The sequence below is a fragment of the Ornithorhynchus anatinus genome, chromosome 9 (assembly GCF_004115215.2).
Source record: "Ornithorhynchus anatinus isolate Pmale09 chromosome 9, mOrnAna1.pri.v4, whole genome shotgun sequence".
NCBI classification, from domain to species: Eukaryota; Metazoa; Chordata; class Mammalia; order Monotremata; family Ornithorhynchidae; genus Ornithorhynchus; species Ornithorhynchus anatinus.
The window spans coordinates 58073090-58096240 of NC_041736.1; the positions used below are offsets into that span (position 1 = coordinate 58073090).

The 23151-nt window shown below is 55.7% G+C and overlaps 1 protein-coding gene across 4 annotated transcripts in view; it reads left to right on the forward strand.

Annotated features, from left to right (window-relative positions):
- Nucleotides 1–23151, forward strand: part of PSME4 (proteasome activator subunit 4) — a 96323-nt gene extending 73172 nt beyond the window's left edge. For all 4 annotated transcript variants that reach the window (XM_029071624.2, XM_039913146.1, XM_039913144.1 and 1 more), the window contains 16 exons: nucleotides 1229–1310; nucleotides 2989–3142; nucleotides 3732–3801; nucleotides 5312–5437; nucleotides 6612–6764; nucleotides 7229–7333; nucleotides 8892–8983; nucleotides 9885–10016; nucleotides 11131–11339; nucleotides 12616–12701; nucleotides 14106–14234; nucleotides 15036–15191; nucleotides 16997–17159; nucleotides 18984–19117; nucleotides 21080–21218; nucleotides 23007–23151. In XM_029071624.2, coding sequence (XP_028927457.1) covers nucleotides 1229–1310; nucleotides 2989–3142; nucleotides 3732–3801; nucleotides 5312–5437; nucleotides 6612–6764; nucleotides 7229–7333; nucleotides 8892–8983; nucleotides 9885–10016; nucleotides 11131–11339; nucleotides 12616–12701; nucleotides 14106–14234; nucleotides 15036–15191; nucleotides 16997–17159; nucleotides 18984–19117; nucleotides 21080–21214 — 1926 coding nt within the window. In that variant the 3' untranslated portion in view covers nucleotides 21215–21218; nucleotides 23007–23151. The remainder of the gene's footprint in view (nucleotides 1–1228; nucleotides 1311–2988; nucleotides 3143–3731; nucleotides 3802–5311; nucleotides 5438–6611; nucleotides 6765–7228; nucleotides 7334–8891; nucleotides 8984–9884; nucleotides 10017–11130; nucleotides 11340–12615; nucleotides 12702–14105; nucleotides 14235–15035; nucleotides 15192–16996; nucleotides 17160–18983; nucleotides 19118–21079; nucleotides 21219–23006) is intronic.

Genomic DNA, 23151 nt, shown 5'->3' on the forward strand with positions numbered 1-23151 from the left:
ATCAGATTGGACTCGGTCCATGTCCCACGTGGGGCTTACAGTCTTAATCCGCATTTTCCAGAAGGGGTAACTGAGGCCCAGAGACGTGAAGTGACTTTTCCGAGGTCACCCCGCGGACGAGTAGCGGAACCGGGATCGGAAGCCGGGTCCTTCCGACTCCTAGGCCCGGGCTGTATCCACTAGGCCACCCTGCTTCTCAGTTGCCAGGAGGGCATGTTACAGGTGACGTGGGGCCTCAATCGCTCTAGATTCGGTTAATCCCATTTAGGAGTAATTGTAAAGGTAGTCATCGAGCGTCAACTGGGGTTGACCCTGGACTAACTGCTTGGGAAAGCAAAAGGCACCATCCCGTGCCCGTTAAGGAGCTGACACGAATGGGCGAGGCAGACATGGAATTTTTTATCACTTTGACCTAGAGTGCTCCCTTTCTTCCTGCCTTTTCCACCCGACCTTCTCCCTCTCCCTTGCTTTCTTTCCTCCCTTTCTAATGAAGCTGGGCCTGGGTGCTGCACTGTTCGATATGCAAAACCCAGGGCACGTCGCCGATCAGCCACCCACCCAGAGCCCTAGAAGGTCTCCAAACCGGAAGCCTGCGATCTGACCCCCAGAGAGGGCTGGGTAGGCACCCTGAGAAAGTACATGGGCCCAGGAGTCAAGAGGACCTGGGTTCTAATCGTGGTTCCGCGGTGCGACCTCGGGCCGGTCATCTAACGCCTCAATGCCTCCGGATTCGATACCCTTTCTCTCTCGCCTGTGTCCAACCTGATTGTCTCGTTTCTAGAAGCAGTGTGGTTTAGCGGTTAGAGTACGGGCCTGTGGGTCAAAAGGACCCAGGTTCCAGTCCCGGCTTTGCCTTCTGTCTCCTGTGTGACCTTGGGCAAGTCGATTCACTTCTCTGTGCCTCAGATCCCTCATCTGCAAAATGGGGATTAGGACCGTGAGCCCCACGTGGGACAGGGACCGCGTCCGACCCGATTTGCTTGAATCCACCCCAGCGCTTCGCACGTAGTAAGCGCTTAACAAATACCACAGTCACCTACTCCGGTACTGAGTACGGTGGGTGGCACCGTGTAAGCGCTTACCCGCAGCCCCACGTCTTCCTTTTCTCACCCCCGAGGTTGGGAGGGGTTTGCCCACGGGCCTCGTGGAGATGACGCACGAGGCCAAAAGCGATGCTCATCACAGGCTCTTCGTTGTCGTCGAAGGTAACGGACGGTTTCTTTTCTAGATGGCCATTTCAGCTGTCGCTGGCATTCTCAAGCAGTTGAAGAGAGCTCACAAAAAGGTGTCCATCTCTCCCTATGAAATCAGTAGGTGCTCCCGAAGGATTTTCAGATGTTCATTGAGGTTTTCACCATATGTCCGCACTCCCCCATCTCGCCCCCCAGTTCGAGTGCTTAAATTTGTAAGCGAACCACTCAATCAATGAATGGTATTTAGTGAGTGCTCAGTGAGTGCGGAGCACTGTAGTTAGCACTCGGGAGAGTACAGGACAACTGAGCTGGTAGACGCATTCCCTGCAGACAGCGAGCTTACGGTCTAGAGGGGACAGATGACATATAAACGAATAATTGACGACATATAATTTATAGACTCCGTGAAGGGCTGCGGGGTCGAGGGTGGGTAGAACGATCCCACAAAGAAATTATAACTTCTGCCCACATCTCAACCAACTGCCGCTTTTCAGAGATCTGAGAAAAATAGTTGTCTGTGAAGAACCGGGTCACCGACGGAACAACTCAATTCAGTCGCTCGATCGATGGTATCTATTGAGCGCTTACTGTGCGCCGAGCACCGTACTGAGCGCTGGGAAGAGAATAATGCAGTGGGGTTGGCAGACACGTTCCCCGCCCACAGGGATCGCACAGTCTAGAGGGAGGGATGGACTTTAAAAATCAATTCCTGATGGGAGAAATGGGAGAAATGGGAGCGTATGGGGATATGTACTTTCGTGCTGTGGGGGTAGGCTGGAAATGCGATTCTTAAGGGGTGCGGGGTCTAAGTGCATAGGCAACGCAGAAGGGAGGGAGAACGGAAGAGATGAGGGCCTATTCTGGGAAGGCCTCTTGGAGGAGGTGTGATCTCAATAGGGCCCTGAAAGCCCGGAGAAAGGTGGTCCGGCAGATCTGAGGGAAGCAGCGTGGCCCAGTGGGTAGAAGCCGGGCCTGGGAGTCAGAGGACCTGGGTTCTAATCCCGGCTCGGTGACCTTGGGCAAGTCACTTCACTTCTGTGCTTCCGTTTCCTCACCTGTAAAATGGAGGTTAAATCCTTCTGAGAGTCCCATGTGGGTCAGAGACTGTGTCCAAACTGATTTTCTTGTATCTGCCCCAGTGATGAGTACAGTGCTTGGCACAGAGTAAGTGCTTAATAAATACTTATTGTTATTATTAATAACATTATTAGGAGGGGGAGTCATTTCACCAAGAAATTCACCAGCCATCCAGGGTTTTGGCTGATCGTATTTGGAAGGCAACCGTGTGTCCCGGGTTCAACAGTTGTTAAGGAAGGGCTTGGTGTGATGTTGCGAGTCAAAGCAAAGGGCACGATTTGGGGATTTTGAGCTCTCAGGGGTCAGGTGTATTTTTGAGGGGTGGGGAGTGGGTGTGGGCTAAGCCATCTTGTGCTTCTGCAGCCTTTCTTTTCCCCTTCCCGGTACTGGGCCCCAGATGTACCCTCCACCTGAGGAGGCTGGCCTCCTGTCCCAGGGCTTTTTTTTTTTTTTTTTTAATTAAACCTCTGGGAAAGAAACAACTTGTGAATCCTCCCCTGACTGGTAGCAAGTATCTAGTGGGTTGCCTAGAATCACATTTATTGAAAGCCCACTGGGCACAGTGCGCAGTGCTGAGAGCGCTTTGGAAGGATAAAGCAAAGAAGCAACACGGCCCCTGCCCACGGGAGCGTCAGGTTGGCCGTGAAGGTTTGTGGTGCCGAAGATGAATGGGGAGCGCCGGCCTCGAGCTCCGTTTCCCGATCCTTGTCTCCGGCAGGTGGATCTCCTCAGCCTCCCGGCATCGTGGCCGGCGAAAGGCCCGATAACCAGTGGCTTCATTACGACAGCGAAAACCTGCCGACGACCAAAACAGCCTGGGAGGCCAGTTGCTTCGTGGAGAAGACCCACTGGGGCTACTACACCTGGCCGCAGTGAGTCTTCAGGCGTCGAGGGGGTGCGGGCCGGCCGGCCGCTTGACCTGGCTAGCGAACTCCCCGCGGGCCGACTGTAAAAGGCCACAAGGCAGGGGAGCAGAGAGCATCACGTGCCTGATCCCGGGGGGCAGGCCCTGTCACCCGGTTCTACGTACCCAAATGGAGTTGCGTTACCCGTGGCAGCAACTTCCTGACATCTAGAAATAGCGCTCCCCGACAGAGCGTTTCTTAGCATTCTGGGGGGGGGGGCTACTAGACCATCCTCCTGCCCTGTAGTCATTCGTATTTACTGGGGGCCTACTGTGTGCAAAGCACCTGGGAGAGAACAGTGCAACAATAAACAGACACATTCCCTGACCGTAACGAGCTTTCGGTCAAGAGGATGAGCTTAGTCCAACCTGTCCAGTGGTGAGGATTACCGGGCCCTCACCCCTTCAGACCGATATCGGTGCCGTCTCCGACCCCCCTTCGACCCCTTTTTCCTCAGAAACAACCGAGTGGGTATTTCTAAACCTTTAAATAAACCACCGGTAACGCGTTCGGCGTTGGGACGCGGGTCGTTAATCTGAACTCTTCTGACGTCCAGAAACATGGTGGTGTACGCAGCAGCCGAAGAGCAGCCCAAGCTCGGCAGAAGCAGAGAGGAGTTGTCTGAGGTAAGCGACGGTCTGTCACGGCGCACGGTTTCCCGTCACACGCCCCACTCGTCACTCTTTCTCACTCGCCGAGGGGCTCATCCTGTATGGGCGGTAGTGGCCCGTTTGGGCCCCGGGCTGGCCGTGACAGATATCGGTCGCTCGGTGCCTGTTGGGCAAGACGCGGACTTCTGTTGTAGGTGCCGCTCCGTGGCGGGCGGTGGTCGGGGAGGTACGGGAGGGGGAGGACACCCCCCCACAGATTTTTGCACGGGACTCCCACCTTCACTCGTCCCAGACCTCTGACCGGACCCGAATCTCCAGGCTGGGCTGGAAAGATGCAATACGGTGACTTTTCAGCCTGCGTACTCTTTGAACCCTGTCCTCTCCTAGCCTCCAGCCCCACTAAAACCCATGCCCCCTTTCCTCCTCTCGTCACTAACGAAACCCGACCCATTCTAATCTGGAGGGTTGGGACAATCACACATCCTCCCCTCTCGGACATGGCGGGCCTCGCGCAGAGGAAGAATTGAGTTGGGAGTCGGAGAAAATCCAGTCGTTCGCCAAGGCGGTCGATTGGCACGTAGACTGACTGCACAGGCGCGCTTTACCGAGACAGAGACAAGTCTGCGATCAGTCAACCAGTGGCATTTATTGTGCGCTTACTGTGTGCAGAGCACTGTCCCAAGCACTTGGCAGACTTCAGGACGAGAGAATTAGCAGATGAGTTCCTTGCCCGTAACAAACTTAAGCCAGCCCCTTGGTGGGGGCCACGTGTTAAGGCGCCAGGAAAATTAAATCATGGGCAGTGGTGCATCAGACTTGATATTTTTCCTTAATTTTGGGATCGTGACTAAAGATAATGGTTGGGATGTTTGTTCCCGAAACGGTCCGCTAGGTGGCGGAATGGGTTTCTTTTCTTTTTCATTCATTCATTCATTCATTCATTCAGTCGTACTGAGTTAGACCAATCAACTGTAGTTATTGAGCGCCTACTGTGTGCAGAGCACTGTACTAAGCACTTGGGAAAGCACAATACAACAATAAACAATGACATTCCCTGCCCACAACGAACTCACAGTCTGGAGGGGGGTAGCCCACCCTCCCGACTTGAGGTAACCCCCGATTAGGTGAGTAGGATTGAGACCCAAACCATGTCAACTTGAAGGTGCGAGGGAGACCTAGATTTCTGCCCATTATGCTGGTATGTCAGTGCTCTTCCTGAAGAAGTAAGCAACGTGACTCTGAGAATCTGAAAGTCCCCAGCTTTGGGAAGACTACCAGGTGGTCACTAGTCACTGATGTCAGCAGGCACCGAAGGGGAATTTAGAATGGTTAGAGTGGTTCATTCATTCAGTGGTATTTATTGAGCGCTTACTATGTGCAGAGCACTGTACTAAGCGCTTGGAACGTACAATTCGGCAACAGATAGAGACAGTCCCTGTCCAGTGACGGGCTTTCACGGTGCACTTTTTAAAAACCTGTATTTTGCTTTCTTTTCTCTCTCCCCGACCCCAAACCCCATCTGCAGGCAGAACAGATTATATTTGACCATTTTTCGGATGCTAAATTCGTTGAGCAGCTAATAAAATTTCTATCTCTAGAAGACCGAAAAGGAAAGGACAAATTTAACCCTCGCCGATTTTGCCTCTTCAAGGTATCTAGAATTCACTCAATCGTATTGTATCCAACTGTATCTGTTGAGTGCTTATCGTGTGCAGAGCGCTGTACTGAGCGCTCGGGAGAGTACACTATAATAACGAATGGACACATTTCCTACTCACAACGAGCTTACGTTCTAGAAGGGGAGACAGACATGAACGGAAATACAGATACGGACATAAGTGCTGTGGGGCTGGGAGGGGCGCGTGAATGAAGGGAATGAGTCAGAGCAACGCAGAAGGGAGTGGGAGAAGAGGAAAGGAAGGTTTAGTAAAGGAGGCTCTCTGGAGGAGATGGGCTTTCAGATAAGACTTTGAAGCAGAGGAGAGTCATTGTCGGCTACGAGGAGGAAGGGTGCTCCAGGCCAGAGGCAGGATGTGGGCCAGGCGTCGGTGGTGAGATGGACAGAATCGTTTATCTCCGGGGGTGGGTGGGTGTGGACAATCTGATTACCTTGTAACTCCCCCAGTGCTTAGAACAGTGCTCGGCACATAAGTGCTTAATAAATACCACAATTATTACTGCTACTATTATTTTTATTACGGGCAGGGCACTGTACTAAAGTTTTTGAGATAGTACGGTACAACAGAGTTGGTAGACAGTGTCCCTGGCACAACAAGCTCAATCTAAGGTTCTTTAGCATTTCCCCCCTCCCCACCGTGTCAATAGGACGCCCAGCTGCCAAGATAATAATAATAATAATGATGGTATTTGTTAAGCACCTATGTGCCAAACACTGTTCTGAGTGCTGGGGTAGATACAAGGTAATCAGGTTGTCCCACCTGGGGCTCACAGTCTTCATCCCCATTTTTACAGATGAGGTAACTGAGGCACATGGAAGTTAAGTGACTTACCCAAGGTCACCCAGCAGGCAGGTGGCGGAGGCAGGATTAGAACCCATGACCTCTGACTCCCAAGCCCGGGCTCTTTCCACTAAGCCACGCCGCTTCTCTGATAGTGCCCTCAGAATGCTCTCCATTGAGTCAATCGGTGGTAGCTATTGAGCGCTTGCTACGTGCAGAGCACTGTGCTCATCGCTTGAGAGAGTACCGTACAACAGAGCTGGTGGACGGTGTCCCTGCCCCCAGTGAGCTGACAGTCAGTCTGGAGTCTCACATTCCTCATGAATCCGCTGGGCGTGACGGGGGGCTCTCTCTCCCGGTGAGCAGGGTGTGTTCCGGAACTTCGACGATGCCTTCTTGCCCGTTCTGAAGCCCCACTTAGAACGCCTGGTGGCAGACTGGCACGAGAGCACCCAGCGGTGCGTAGCCGAAATCATAGCCGGCCTGATCCGAGGCTCCAAGCACTGGACGTTTGAAAAGGTGAGCCCGGGCCCCGCGGGCTCCGCCTGCTCCAACGCCCCAAAGCGCCAACCCCGCAGGTGGAGGAAATGTCCTTCCCGCCGCACGGAGAAGCTGTTGAACGTCGGTCCTTTCCCCGCCGCCCCGTCTGATCCTTCTACGGCTACCCAGGGCCACGATTGGAGGCACTCGATGGGTTCCCGAGAATTGGCGTGAAATAATGGGCCCAGGTTCTGCCTTCTCGCATGAGGCTATTTGGCGACAGGAGGTTCAGTCCCAAGTCAGCCAAGTTTTAAGTTCCCATAGTCAAAAAACCAGGCAGTTCGTTCACCCGATTAACAGCGTGTTAATCTAAGGAGCTCGGCAGACGAAGGAAGGCCGCACCATCGGTGGAGGTGGGGAGGGGTTATGAGGTGGCTTAACTGTAGCGAGGGCAGAGGACAAGCGGTTGCTTCAGTTTGACCCCCTGTGTTTTCGTCGACTAGGTGGAGCGACTTTGGAAACTTCTTTGTCCGCTGCTTCGAACGGCATTGAACAACATCACGGTGGAAACCTACAACGACTGGGGAACGTGCATTGCGACTTCCTGCGTGAGTCCTCCCGGTTAACTTCCCTGGGTTTCTCCTCCGAGGTCACGGCTGCCGGACGCGGAAACGTTTCCCCGTCTCCTTCGGAGAAAGCGGGCCCCACGAGAGCTCTGAACCGTCAGCACCGAGACTGGTTTGACAGGGGGAGACTATTTACTTGGCGTCAGACAAATCTCCTAAACATGCAGCGATGTAATTTTTTTTAAAGCCTCACCTGAGAGATTTAAATACGGCCCAAACAAGTCTCCTTGGTAGGAAATGGAAAACTCGGTTACGTTTCATTCCTTCGTTCATTCAGTTGTGCTTATTGAGCGTATACTGTGTGCAAAGCACTGTACTAAGCGTTTGGGAGAGTATAACAGCAGGCAGATGTATTCCAGCCCACAATGAGCTCACGGTCTAGAGGGGGAGAAGTTTCACCTCCAATTTTCAAGTTTCCCAAATGATTTTGAGTTTCGTGCAATACGGAGCCTTTTCCGACCACCATGTTAAAAAGCAGTTTCTGAAATATTTTGGTTTTGAGAAAACTATTTTTGATACCTTGAAAGTCCTGATATTATTAGAGTTGCTTTAAATCTCAGTCAATCAATCATATTTGTGGAGCGCTTACAGTGTGCAAAGTAAGCGCTTGGGAGAGTGTAGTATAAAGGAGTTGATAGAAATGTTCTACCCCCACAGTGAGCTCTCTAGACTGTAAGGTCGCTGCAGGCAGCGAACGTATTTACCCACTCTGTTGTGTTGTATTCTTCCAAGTGTCCAGTACGGTGGTCTGCACGTAGTCAGAGCTCAGTAAATACCTCTGACCGAATAAAGATGTTAAAAAAACTACCAGATGTAGTGGGATGATGGGAGTCGGTCTGGGTTTTCCAATATTTCCTAGGGCGGGTGTCGGGCGGCTTATCGTGGAACTTGCTTCCCCGCCCGTTGCGACGACGGTCCAGTCGACTGAGCTCTAGTTCAGCCTCGTATAATTGTTATGGAAATTGACAGGTGGGCAGATCGTTAATTCCTCAAAGGTGGGCTTGGTATCGTCTAACTCTGTGGCTCTCTCCCAGGCGCTTAGTACAGTCCTCCGCACCCAGACGCTTAGTTGAGAACTGCTAATTAATTCTGGACACCACCTTGGGGGTGGGTTTCTGCGCTTTGGATTGGGGTTACGGAATCGGGATGGAAGTGGGCTTATTCTAGAAGCTTCACCAGCTCTGTGCTGGGCGGCATCCAGACACCAGAGAGCAGTTTAAGCGAGCATCGTCTGTCACTCTGAGTTCCGCACCTGCCCTTGAGCAGGGATGGCGATCCACAGTTAAGTCGTGGGCAGACCATGCACTCAGATGCCTCAGGTTCCACTCTAGGTTGCTTCCCCGAGGACTGTGAGCTCGTTGTGAGCAGGGAACGTGTCTGTTGCCGTATTGTAATCTCCCAAGCACAAAGTAAAGTGTTCTGCACACAGCACTCGATAAATACGCTTGAATGAGTGAATAAAGGTCTGACTCACCCCAGAGAGCTACCCCCAGGCCATCTGGGGCCTGAGTTTCTACTGACAACCGTCTTCTCAATCCAGGAAAGCAGAGATCCTCGGAAACTTCACTGGCTGTTTGAATTACTGTTGGAGTCTCCCTTGAGTGGCGAAGGAGGGTCCTTTGTAGACGCCTGGTAAGCAGGACTGTTCCAGAGCAAATTGGAAATGCTCTTTCGTGTCTGACTTAATGGTGAGGCAAGGATGGGGCAGTCAGTTCACTGGTTTAGAAAGCCTGCTGTAATCAGGATTGAGAAATAGCCGGCCTAATGGATAAAGCACCGGCCTGGGAGTCAGAGGACACGGTTCCGAATCTTGTCTGCTGTTTGGCCTTAGGCGGGTCACTTCACTTCTCTGTGCCTCAGTGACCTCATGTGTAAAATGGGGATTAGGACCGTGAGCCCCTTGAGGGACATGGACCGAGTCCATCTGGAGCTGAGAGCGATGTACAGAGTCTCGACCGAAGCCCGAGTAAAAGCCGATTCTCCATGATCTGTGAAGATCGGGAACGAGGAGAACATATAAGCGAAGGAAATCCACAGACGTTCCCAAGGAGCGAGGGATGGGGAGCGTGTGAGTAATGGAAATCCACAGACGTTCCCAAGGAACGGAGTGTGGAGGACGGCGTGAGTGATGGAAATCGACAGACATTCCCAAGGAATGGGGAGCGGGGAGAGCATTAGTGGAAATCCCCAGACATTCCCAAAACGCTGTTTCTCAAACCTTCTCCTCTGAGCCGACCACCAATTAATTCCATTTAGACCTTTCCAGTATCTGTTAGCCCAACCCTGTGGTGGAGATGCTATGGAGTCCCAAAAAGGCCAAATGTAGGCAGCTGGAGTTAGGGGGAAAAGAAGAAAGAAACTGGATTTCCACTCTGACTATTCCCAGTGGAACCTGCTTTAATGTCTGTGTTTTTCTGGTTAAGGAACTAAAAGGGAACATCTATGACGGGTTGCTTTATGAGGAGCGGTGGTTGTTCCGTTCGTTGGTTCACTCACTCGTCCACGTCTGTCCTGCGCACGCTTTATTTTTCAGCCGACTCTACGTGCTCCAAGGTGGTCTCGCCCAGCAAGAGTGGAGGGTCCCGGAGCTGCTGCACAGATTACTGAAGTACCTGGAACCTAAACTCACCCAGGTCTACAAAAACGTGCGAGAAAGGATAGGGAGGTGAGCGTCTCTCCCCACCCAGGGGTCGGGAGGCAGAAGAAGAAGCTCGTACCTTTTAGGGGCCTGTTGATGCCTCCTGCTTTAAAAAACAAACAAAAACCATCCCACGTGGGTGGCTTGTTTCATTCACCTGCCTTTCTGAGGGCAGTTCCTCACTCGTTTCTTTTGAAAACCCAGGAGGAAGTGTTGGGGTCGTTACTGCTAGGCTTAATGGAAACCCGATGGCAACGCTCTTCCTCTCAGAGATAATCAACCTTACGTAAATCCTCTCCCGGTTGAATTCTCCCCCGTCAGTGGGAGAGGGCGTCTCTTCGGTCGGTCTGTCTGTTCCCCAGCTGGTGCTGCCGAAATCAGTCAATCAGTGGTATCCATTGAGCGCTTATTGGGTACCGAGCACTGTACTAAATGCTTGGGAGAGTACAGTTCAACGGCGGTGGTACACAGGGTCCCTGCCCGTGAGGGGCTTACCGTGTGGAGGAAAGAACATGGAGTCGTAAGATCAAAACCCATGAGGACCAAGGACTGTGTCCAACCTAATTTGCTCATATCCACCCCAGCGCTTAGTACAGCGCCCAGCATAGTAAGCACTTAAATATCATAATTATTATTGGAAAAGCAGCATGGCTTAGTGGCTAAAACATGGGCCTGGAGGTCAGAAGGTCATAGGTTCTAATTCTGGCTCTGCCACACGTCTGCTGTGTGAGCTTGGACGAAGTCACTTCACTTCTCTGGACCTCAGTTACCTCATCTGTAAAATGGGGATTAAGAGCGTGAGCCCCATGTGGAACGGGGACTGCGTCCAATCTGACTGCCTTGTGTTTACCCCAGGATTTAGAGCGGTGCTTGGCACATAGTAAGTGCTTAACAAGCAGAATCATTATTATTATTATTACAGCGCCTGAAACATAATAAGCGCTTAACAAATACATTTATTATCATTATTATTATTAAAAAGACATCTTGGTTAGAGCAGATGATGCCCTAGTTACTTCCGCGTCGGGAAGATGGAGATTCAGAGACTTCCCATCCCCGGGTCGCGACGTCTCTCGAAGGTGGCCGGAGAATCGGTGCCTTCTGATATCCTTTCTTCCGCTCTTGGCTGCTTTCTTTCCAGCGTGCTGACCTACATATTCATGATTGACGTTTCCTTGCCCAACACGGCGCCCACCAAGTCCCCCCGGGTCTCCGAGTTCACCGCCCGAGTCTTGGCGAGATTAAAACCTCTCCTGGAGATCGACGAGGAAATTCAGAACCACGTCATGGAAGAGAACGGAGTCGGGGAACAAGACGAAAGAACTCAGGGCATCAAGCTCTTGAAAACGAGTGAGTCGCTCGGTTTTGTCGGGGGGTAAAGTCCGTCGGATGAACGGGGCGCTTTGGCCTCGAGTCGTTCGATCCCGGCGGAAAGGCGTTAACGTTTCAGGTGCCTTCGGGTTTGGACGTCAGTCACCCGTCTGGCCCTGGGATAGCTTGTCGTTCACCTGGCCGGAGATGAATCTCTCGCGGCCCCTCCGAAGTCGAGTATTCAGTGAGTCTGTAGAAGGCAGATGCCCACCGACGCAGGGAAGGCGACGAACCGGGTCAGGTCGGGAAGTAGAGGATGTCGATTTCGTTTAGCGGCGCGGGAGAGATTTTGAAGTTAGGAGCCTGCAGTCCCAAACGCAGCTATTCTTGTCGTGACACGGAAGCATCTCGGGTTAGAGGGGAGATCGCGTTGTGGGGACAGGGATTCGATAGGGATTATTGGGGTAGGTGCTTCGAAGATCCCAATTAACTGATGTTCCTCATACAAATTCTTATATCATCATCGTATCCGCCGGTAGCGGAACGCTCCCCCTCCCGCCCTATCCGCCGGTAGCGGAACGCTCCCCCTCCCGCCCCTATGGCAACTTTACCAATATAATACTATAAATTGGCAAAAGCTTAAAGCACCGTACGACCCAGGGAGACCGAGGCAGAAGCTGGGAAGCGTAGCAGCTCAGCTCCTCCACCAACTCCAGTCAGACGATGGCGTTTATTAGTGGGTGCTAACTGTGCGCAGAGCACTCCGCACGTGGGCGCACGACCACGTCTTCCTACCCAGCTCCTCCTCGCTGCCAAACTGTAGGCTCTGTCTTACCCGGATCGGACTGATATCTTAGGAAGACGGTGCCCCAATTGTCCCACCGTGGGGTTCTCACCCGGATGGTATCCCGGAAGCCCGCCTTCCAGCAGAACTGCCCGTAGATGTTAAAGAATAGGTGCAGCCAATGACCCCCCGCGGGCTCCGGCTTAATTTTATCACAGATGGGCATTTTTATTCATTCATTCAATTGTATTTATTGAATGCTTACCGTGTGCAGAGCACTGTACTAAGCGCTGGGAAAGTACATTTCGGCAACAGGTAGTTTTGACTTGGCTGGGGAGACAGGCGGGCCTGGGGAAAACGGGAGAGGCTTTCCTCCGATTTCCACGCCATTTCGTGAATGTGCTTCGCAAAGGGCTCCTGCCTGGAAGAGGTCCTCGTGGGGAGGGGCTAGGCGGGGAGGGGGCCTTCGGTGGGGGGCGGGCTCTCCGGCCGCGTCTCTCAGAGTGTCCGTCCTGTCGCATTTCCCAACAGTCCTGAAGTGGCTGATGGCCAGCGCGGGACGGTCCTTCTCCACGGCCGTCGCAGAACAGCTCCAGCTTCTCCCTCTGTTTTTCAAGGTAAGGGGCCGGGAGAGCCGGGGGGCGACAGGGTCGGAACGGGCGCCGGGGAGGGTGGGAGGGGGTCCCCGACTGCCACGTGGGGCTTGGCCGCCCTAACTCAGGCGGGCTGTGGCGCTCTTCTCCCGATCTGGGAAAGGAAGTGGTGGGTAAAATACGACAGGGAGGACCGAGCCGGAACGCTGAGGGTAAGAAAGGTTAAATTCGGAGGACGACCGTCAGCGGTGGCTCTCCAGTCGGAGGCGATGGCTAACGACAGGTCTGTCCTCCAACGCGCCGGCCCCGGGGCTTGGAAGCCGGCTGAAACCTCCCACGACGTCGCCCTCAACGTCGGAGATATCCGAGCACACACAAATTAGATACAGATGGAGGCGGCGGGAGAAGGCATTACGCGATACTGGGGGCTGATTGGAATGGGATGAGGATAGGCATATATGTGTAAATGAACACGCTGACATATGCTTATATCCCCACCCGCAGCTCTTGCGTGTTAAGTGTTCAGGGTAGGTTGTTGAGCGGATACTTCGTGGCAGGCACCGAACCAACCTCTGGGATAGATCCGGGCAAATCGGGTTGGACCCGGTCCCCATCCCAGATGAGGGAACTGTGGCCCAGAGAAGTGAAGCGACTTGCCCACCGTCACACAGCAGACGAGAGGTGGAGCCGGGATTAGGGCCCGGGTCTCTGACTTCCCAGGGCCGTTGTTGGATTGCCATGATGGAGGCACACAGGATTTCTTCTTTAATCATAATTTTGGTTCCTGTTTAGGGCTTACTGTGTGCCAGGCACTCTTCTGAGCTCCGCGGTAGATACAAGTTAATCAGGTCGGACACAGCCCGTCTCGTAGTCTTGATCCCCATTTTACAGACGAGGCAGCAGAGGCCCACAGAAGTCAAGTGACTTGTCCACCGTCACAGAGCAGACGTGGCAGGATCAGGGATTAGAACCCAGGTCCTTCTGACTCCCAGGCCTGGGCTGTATCCATTATACCGGGCCGTTCCTTTACCTGACTGAGAAACGCGGAGTCCTAAAGTGCCTCGGAGCGTTTTCCTTCCACGGGGTGGAACGGCAGTTTGCTCGGGCAGCCCGGAAGGACGGGCGAGCTCTCCTGGGTCCTTCTCGTGCTTATAGCAGACCCGACGCCAGTGCGGTTCTGATAGCGGCCCCCATCTCCAGCTGACGGCCTTAGCTTGCGTTACCACACGAAGGCGGGGAACGTGCCTGCTCGTTCGGCTCTGTCGTCCTCTCCCAAGCGCTTAGCACGGCGCTCTGCCCGTAGTAAGCGCCCGATAAACACCCCCGATCGGCAAGGTTTGTTTCGAGGGAAATGGGCGAGAGTACACTGGGGCCCCCTTCGGCGAGAATATTCCTCAGCCTCCGCTGTGGCTCGTGTTTGCTTCTTAGATCGCCCCGGTTGAGAATGACAACAGCTACGATGAACTTAAAAGAGATGCGAAGGTGTGCCTGTCCCTCATGTCTCAGGGTTTGCTGTGTCCTCAGCAAGTGCCTCTGGTGCTTCAGGTGCTTAAACAAGTAAGTGGTGGCTGGTCCCAGACCCCGTGAGAGCTGGGGTCCTAGCCCGTTTCCTGCTCCGAGGCAATTTCTCCATGGGGGTCAGGACGGAGGCTCGTGTTTTCGCCTTGAGGCCGGCCGCTCGTGTGGTCGGCAATGATCCGGATGCCCGGAGAAACGGGCCTGCGTTCTTTCCCGTTTCTGTCGCTGACCTAGGTCACAGTGGACAAGAAACAGAAGTAAAATGGGCAGATTTTCTGGCTTATTTTATTGGGGGGGATCGGAGGGGGTCCTGCTCACTTTGATTCTCCCCTCCTTTCCCCTCCCCGCCCTCAAGAATCGGTGTCATCTGTTTGGAAGCGGGTTGGGAACGCACGTCATCTGCCTCCCCGGGCCCCTGCTCTTTCCACTAGGCCACCCCGCTTCCAGCGTTTGGACCTCGTTTAGATCCGGGAAGCGCTGTGTTCCATTTGACTCCGCTCGGGTCCCCTCCCTCCTCTCCACAGCCGTGCCTCCCGGAGAATCGGGAGACGCGACGCGAAGAAGGAAAAACCCCAATTCCTCCATCGTCCGTTGCCCAGAGCCCCTCGGCCCCTGCCGTGTTGTCGACGCCCCTCTCCCCGTTCCACGACGGGGGACGGGGGCGCCCCGAGGGACCCGAGGGCGGCGGATGTGCGGCGGGGGACCACGGGCCGAGGAGAAGCCCCTCCTCGTCTCCTCTCCCGTCCTGCCCCCGCCGGATGTGGCAGAGCCGGGCGGGATCCCGCCCTCCCGCCTCCGCCTCTCCCCGAAACGCCGCCTCCTTCCCCTTCCTTCACACAGACAGCGAGGAGCGGTTCCTGGCACGCTCGCTACACGGTGCTCACCTACCTCCAGACCATGGTATTCTACAATCTCTTCATCTTCCTCAACAACGAAGAAGCCGTCAGAAACATCCGGTGGCTGGTTATAAACCTTCTGGAAGACGAACAGCTCGAGGTAAAAAATAAGAATAAAGGAAGTAGGAACCGGGCAGAAGGGTCCATCCCGAGTTCTTTGGGGCGGGGGTGGCTGGTTGCAGAGATCTGAAACGCTGGCCGGGGGTGCCGGAGCTCATCGGCGTCCCAGCGTAAGGGAAGTGCCAGGCCAGTCCTGAGTGCGAAGAGCGCCGGAGCGACGCCTGATTGGATAAGTCCTGTTTCTAGGTGTCCCTCGCTGCAGGGGAAGACCTAGACAGGCCGGCCAGTGAATGGTACCATCGTGGGCCGGGGCGGGGGGTGATTTGGGGCCTCGCCTGTGCCCGGGCGGTGATGGGCACGCAGTCCCGCTCCGGAGCCGTGCCTGCCGCCGATGTGGCCCGTGACCCCGAGCGGGAGCACCGCAGGCTAATGAGAATAATAGCAATAATGATCCTAATGATGATGATGGTATCTGTTAAGCACTTACTGTTGAGTCAAGCACCCTTCTAAGCGCCGGGGGAGATAAAAGAGCATCAGGTTGGATGCCACGTAGGGCCCACACTCTCAATGCCCATTTTCCAGATGAGGTTACCGAGGCCCAGAGAAGTGAACTGACTTGCCCAGGGTCACACAGCAGACAGGTCGGGGAGCCGGGATTAGAACCCACATCCTTCTGACTCCCAGGCCCGGGCTCTAGCCACTGAACCACCGCCGCCTCTCTGCCGACAGAGGCAGGTCCAGTTTCCCGCTCCTACTGATGAAGCCGACCCATTTGCATAATGAGCTGTTGAAATGCAAAGGGAGAGCTGGCACCAGGCTTCATTATGACAGCTCCTCTGAGGAGAGGAGCATTAGAACAGCACGTTCCAAGGAGGTGATTTGTGACGATCTCCCCTCGGGCCTGCGAGGACACTCTTCCATCCCGTTAACGTCGTACAGCCCAAGTGGGAGCCCCCCGCCTCGGATCTTGCGGTCGGGCGGCAGAAGCCCGACGTGTTTCAGGGCGTCTGAGGGGCTCGCGGGGCACCGATCCTCCCAACGCCCCCCACCCTGAGATAAATGAACATATCTCAAGTGGAGTTGGGCAGTTTAATAACAGAGGGGCCTGTGGCAGTTATAAGAAACAGGAACAGCAAGGTAGCTGGGACGGGACTGCCGATTTGAGGGAAAGGCTACTATGAAGTAGGGTTCGATGCGAATGGGGGAATTGTTGGTCCAGCCTGGGGTCTCGAGGACCCGGTTTTCCACATTCCTGTCGGATACAGCCCTCTGCTCATTCCGGGCAGGGAACGTGCCTGCTGGTTTCTCTTGTATGGCACCCTCCCAAGCGCTTAGAACAGTGCTCTGCATAATGCTAAGCGCTCAATTCCATCGATTGATGCAGCAGAGGCAGTTTGGGGGGGCTGTGGAAAGTGCATCGAAATCACACCGTCAGCCCCGTGTACACGTGTTCTTCATTCAGTGGGATTTATTGAGCGCTTACTGTGCAGGGCATTGGACTAAGCGCTTGGGAGAGTACACCATCACAATGAACAGACACGTTCCCTGCCCCCGACGAGCAGAAGGGGAGACCGACATCAATACAGCCTGCTTGACTTGTATCTGCCTCGGTGCTTAGAACAGTGCTTGGCACACAGTAAGCGCTTAACAAATACCCTCATAATAATACTAACCAGCATCGTCATGGGTAAGTACGACTGAACTAGTGAATGAACGGTTTGGGCCGAGGGTTTGAAACGCTCGGGCTTCCGAAGAGAGTTAGCGAGAGGCAGGGCCTCTGGGACGGCCCGCGGGACGGCGGCGGTCACCAGCTCCTCTTCCTCCTCCTCCCGTCTCTGTCGGCAGGTGCGGGAGATGGCGGCGACCACCCTGAGCGGGTTACTGCAGTGCAACTTCCTCAGCATGGACGGTCCCATGCAGGCGCACTTCGAGCAGCTCTGCAAGACCAAACTCCCAAAGAAGAGGAAGCGAGACCCGGGCACGGTGGGAGATACCATTCCGTCGGCAGGTAACGGCACCCGGCCGGTTCGTCGGGTGGTTTTTAACGTCTCTCACTCGGTCGGTCAGTCGCATTTATCAGGGGCGTGCTGTGCGCACGGCACTCTCCGCGGGGCTGGGGAAAGGACGGAGGACAGCGAACAGACACATTCGCCGCCCGTGACGACGGCACTCACGTACTTATCTCTAATCTTATCCGTTTAATGTCTTCCTCCTCCTCCTCGAGAAGTAACGTGGCCTGCTGGCCAGAGCCCGGACCTGGGAGCCAGAGGACGTAGGCTCGAATCCCAGCTCTGCCACTTGTCTGCTGTGCGACCTTGGGCAAGTCATTTCACTTCTCTGTGCCTCAGTTACCTCATCTGTGAAGTGGGGATTAAGTGTCTGAGCCCCACGTGGGACAACCCGATTACCTTCTGCCCACCCCAACGCTTAGAACAGTGCTTGGCACACAGTAAGCGCTTAACAAATACCATAATCATCATCGTTATACCCCGCAAATTCATTTAATCTCATTTCTCGAGCGCCTTCTGTGTTCCGAGGACCGTACTAAGCTCTTGGAAAGTACAATTTGGCAACAGGTAGAGACAATCCGCACCCAACAACGGGCTCGCACTCTAGAAGGGGGGAACCCGCTGAATGGGGGCCAAGGGTGAGCTTGAAGAGCAGAACTTCTGGCCTCTCATAAATACCCTCCTCCACGCCCGATCGGCTCCACGCTCAGGTCCGCCCGGAGACTGGAACGCGAGGAACCTGCGTCTGAGGAAGCTGGGCGGAGGAGGGCCCGGGAGATGCGGGGAGAGAACCTCTATTTCCGCAGGAGTGTTTGCTCCAAGACGTGTCGGGAAGAGCCACTCGGAGGGAGAGCCGAGTGGACACAGCCAAGCCTTCTGGCTCTGAGAGGCTGTTGCCCTACCTTTTCAGCTCTAGATTACTTCCGTATTATACTAAGAATTGCGGGGAGTTGATCTTGGGGTCCCTCCGGGACCTTCTGAGTTAAAGCAAGCGAACGATCAGTGGTATTTATTGAGCGCTTACTAGGTGCAGAGCACTGTATTGAGCGCTTGGGAGGGTACAGTACAACAGGGTCGGTAGACACATTCCCTGCCCACAACAGGTATACAGTCCAGAGGCAATCAGCAGTACTCTGTGAGGGCTTACTGTGTGCAGAGCACCGTGCCAAAGCGTAGAAAAAATGAAACTTCTTTTGTTGCCCTGTAGAGGATAAGCTCGTCCTCAAATTTCTAAGCTCATTGTGGGCAGGGATCGTATCTGCCAGCTCTTTCATATTGTACACTTCCACGCTCTTAGTAATAATTGTAATAATAATAATAATAATATGGTATTTATTAAGCGCTTACTGTTGTAAACCCCGGGGGAGATACAAGGTAAACAGGTTGCCCCCCCCCCTTGGGGCTCAGTCTTAATCCCCATTTTATAGTTAACTGAGGCCCAGAGAAGTGAAATGTCTCACCCGAGGTCACACAGCAGGCAAGTGGTGGAGGCGGGATTAGAACCCACATCCTCTGACTCCCAAGCCCGCGCTCCTTCCACTAAGCCGCTCCGCTTCTCTACACTGCTCTGCACAGAGAGAGCGCTCAGTAAATACGATCGATTCGTTAGATCGCCTCCTCTACCATCGCCCGGCCGTCCCGCCCCCTCCCCCGTGTCAGCCGCTGCCGTCTGTGCCTCCCGGGGCTGAGTTTACGACGAGTTGGAATGCGGGTCGGGGTCGCGTGGCCGGTAGCCGCCAAACCGCCCCAGCGGGTTAAGCGGCCCCCCCCCCCCCCCCCCCCCCCGGGTCTCGCCCCGGCCTGACGGCGTCTCGTCTTCGCAGAGCTGGTCAAGCGTCACGCCGGGGTGCTCGGGCTCGGGGCCTGTATCTTGTCGAGCCCTTACGACGTCCCCACCTGGATGCCGCAGCTCCTGATGAACCTCAGCGCCCACCTCAACGACCCCCAGCCTATCGAGGTAAAAAGAGCCCCGTCTCGGGACCCGGGCTCCTCGAGGGCTGTAAGGACAGAAAATCCAGGCCCTCGCCCGGTTCCCAGTAGCGTCTTCCTGCTGGTTGCAGAGATGGGCTCCGGCCACCGCCCCGTCCTCCCGGCCCGGCTCCCGTGGCGGAGGGCCGCTCTCGTCGCCGTCCGTCTGCCGCTTCGAGGGGCGGGGCGGTGCCCGGTCTCGAGGTCGGGGAGATCGGGCCTCTCCCCCGCCTCGCCCCACCCCCGGGGTCGTCGGCTTCGGGGCCTCCGTCCGCACTTGCCGTGACGGACGGCCTCGGGAGCCACACCCCGCTTCCCGTCGCCCCCCGGGGGTTGGCGCTCGGTCATATCGGGAATCCCGGGGGGATTTCCCCCGGGAATCCATCCTTCGCGGCCCCGAGGGAGGGGGTCCCCGAAATGGAAATCGCCTCAATCGGGCAGTGGTACTGAGCACGTCCCGTGTGCGAAGCCCCGTACTGGGCACCGAGGAGAGAGCAAGAGAATCGGTAGACGTGGCCCCGGTCCTCGAGAAGAGGACGCCGTAACAGGGGAGACGGACCCTCCGGTTCACCGAGGCCGGGAGGAGGAATTAGAGTGTAACGGATGCGTCCGTATGTCCGTCCGCGTGTGCGGAGGGGTTGGGAATACCTAATGGCAAAAGCGGGATCTGGAGGCCGTACGGAGGGAGATCAGAAATGAATCGGGGGCTCAGGGGACACACAGGTTAACGCGGCCTTCCGGAAAGACAGATCCGGGCGAGTCCCAGTCAGAATCTCCCCGCCTGTACAGAGCCACCCGTTGGGCCCGTGCAGCGCGCGGCGAGCGCGTCCTCTGGGATACCTAGAAACTGTCCCTCAGGGAAATTCCTTCTGAGGACTTCCTACCTGCAGACGGGCATCTGATCTGCAGAGGAAAAACGAGGGGCAGACGTTCCGGTGAAGCCCGGTCTTCTGTGGACCCGTCGGGAGTGACCGAAAGCTCAGTATTTGATGCGGTCTTGCGACAGACTTCACGTCCAGGCGTAAAAGCCTATTATCAAGAAGAGGAATGAAGAGCGTTGATTGGGGGTGGGCGCTCGTGTTGTTCTCGGACATCTGAGCGCCTGCTGATCGAGAGGGAAGCAGCGGGCCTAGTGGCTGAAGTACGGACCCGGGGGCCAGAGGACTTGGGTTCTCGTCCCGGCTCTGCCGCTTGCGTGCTGTGTGACATGTAGCGACCACTCCACCGATTGCATTGAGCGCTTACTGTTCACAGAGCACTGTACTAAGCGCTTGGGAGGGTACAATAAAACAGAGTGGGTCGACGTATTCCTTGCCCACACCGGGCAAGTTTACAAGTTCTCTGTGCCTCAGTTTCCTCATCCAGAATGGGGATCCATTACCTCTTCTCTTCCTTTTTAGACTCTGAGCCCTGTGTGAGACAGGGACTGTGCCTGACTTGGTTCTTTTTGGTATTAAGCACTCACTCTGTGCCGGGCACCGTTCTAAGCACCGGGGTAGATAGAAGCCGATCAGGTTGGGCACAGTCCACGTCTCACAGGGCTCACAGTCGTAATCTCCATTTTACAGATGAGGTGACCGAGGCCCAGAGAACCGACCCGCCCGAGGTCGCACGGCAGACCGGTGGCGGAACCCCGGGTCCTTCTGACTCTCAGACCCGCCGGGCCGTGTCGCTTCCCCACCCGATTACCGTGTATCTGCCCCGGCGCTTAGAACGGTGCCGGACCCGTAGTGAGCGCTTACTCCAGACGGTTAAAAACAAAAAGAAACCGAATCTTCCAATTCCATCCGTTCCGTGCCCGGCGGAAAGCAGTCGTCGGGCACCGGCCTCCAGCCTAGTGGCCCGTGCAGGGAGAGGCCCCCGGGTTCCCCTCCGGCTCTGGCAGCGGGTCCTTCCCGGATGACTCGTCGCGAGCCGGCGCGCTAACGCGTCGCCGTGTCCCGCCCCACAGATGACCGTAAAGAAGACGTTATCTAACTTCCGAAGGACGCACCACGACAACTGGCAGGAGCACAAACAGCAGTTCACCGACGACCAGCTGCTCGTTCTCACAGACCTCCTCGTGTCCCCCTGCTATTACGCCTAGACGGGTAAGACCGCCCCGCCCCGGCAGATCCTCGGCCGCCCCGAAAACGCCGGGTCCTCGCGGCGGACGGGAGAGGTCTCGGGTCGGGTTAGGATTTCGGCTCTAGGTCCTAGCTCGATCCCTTTCCGTCCTCCGACCGGACGCCCGACGCCGGGGGAACGGAAGCGGGCCGTTGGCTGGGGCGGCCGGAAGCGGAGTCCGGCGGCCGGCCGCGGCGCCGGACCCCGGAGCGCAGGGGCGCCGATTCCACGGGAGAGCCACGGAGTCACAGTTACTCCCCTCGGTATCCCCGGCCCCCTCCTCTCTAGTGCGGGGGAGCGCCGAAATTATCATCATCGATCGGATTTATTGAGCGATTACTGTGCGCAGAGCCCTGAACTGGGCTCTTGGGGAAGTCCAGTATAACATCAGACGCATTCGAGCTCACAGTCTAGAGGGGGAGACGGACATTAATAATATCGATACTGATGTCGGTATTTGTTGAGCGCTTACTATGTGCAGGGCACTGTTCTAAGCGCTGGGGGAGATAGGGGGAATCGGCTCGTCCCACGTGGGGCTCACGGTCTTAATCCCCATTTTCAGATGAGGGAACCAATTACAGGCGTATATAGATATATACATAAAGGAATCAGTCAGTCGTGTTTATTGAGCGCTTACTGGGTGCGGAGCACTGTACTAAGCGCTTGGGAAAGCGCAGTGCGACGGAGTTGGTTGACGTGTTTCCCTGACCGCAAGGGGCTTGCGGCCAGTGAGCGGTATTTGTTGAGCACTCACTGTGTGCGGAGCACCGAACCGAGCCCTCGGAAGAGTCCAGCACAACAGGGTTGGTAGACGTGTCGCCGGCCCTCGACGAGCTCGCGGCGCAGACGGAGAGACGGACGTTAATGGAAATACGTAAATGACGGATATGCGCTTAGGTGCCGTGGGGCTGAGGGGAGGGGTGAATAGAGGGTGCAGATCCAAGTGGCCGGGTGAGGCAGGAGGGAGCGGGAGACGCTCGAGGGGGGGAGGCCGAAGCCGTGGCCCCGACGTGGCGGCGACGACCGCGTGGGCGGCGGATCGTGTCGTCCGTCGCCGCGCGACGTTTCAGGACCCCCGCCCCCGAGGGTCGGCCAGAGAACGGGGATGCCAGAGGGTCGGGGTGGCCTTTGTTACTCTGGGCCGGCCCTGACGGGAAGAAGAGGCGCCGGGGGTGGGATTTGTTCCCAAGGGACTCTGGGCAGGCAGAGAACCCGTGAACGCCGGCGGGGCTTGGAGAATTCATCGGCAAGAGGGGGTGACTGATGAGAAAGTTTAGGGATGTCAGCCGGTCCACGCCCGGCCACACAGATAGGGCCGGCCAGGAGCACAGCTATCGGCCGGTTCCTCTGAGCGTCCGGTTGCCGCTGACCCGCTCGGAATGCCCGTCCGGGTGGGCCACACTGATTGATCTCACCCGGTAGCGGGGCCCTTGACCGTCTCGCGTCCTCGGGTCAGGGGTTCCCCGGAGCGACGAGGGCCGTCGGCCTCGTCATCCGATGGACGGTCTTCCCTGTGCGCTCGCCACCCGCAGAGCACGGTCCCGAGCGCTTGGGGAAAGCACGCTACGACAGACTCGGGCGGACGCGTTCCCCGCCCGTGACGAGCTTGCGGTCTAGAGCCTAGGAGAAGTAGGCCTGGGTGCCTTCCCACCGTGGAGACCTCTCCCCCGCCCCCTCCCCAGTATCGATTCGGAAAGATCGGGCTTGGTATTTTCGCCTCGGGTCTGACCTCGGGGCCGTGTTTCATCCGCAATCTCGACACTCTCTTCCAGGTTCTCCGTCCAACGAAGAAACCGAGAAACCCTATTCGCGGGGCTAAAGGAAACCCGAAAGAAACTTCACCTCTGAAACTTTTAGACTTGGAAATCCCGGCGCCGAACGGAAGCTCTTTTTGTGTCGTTCCTTCATCCGGACGTG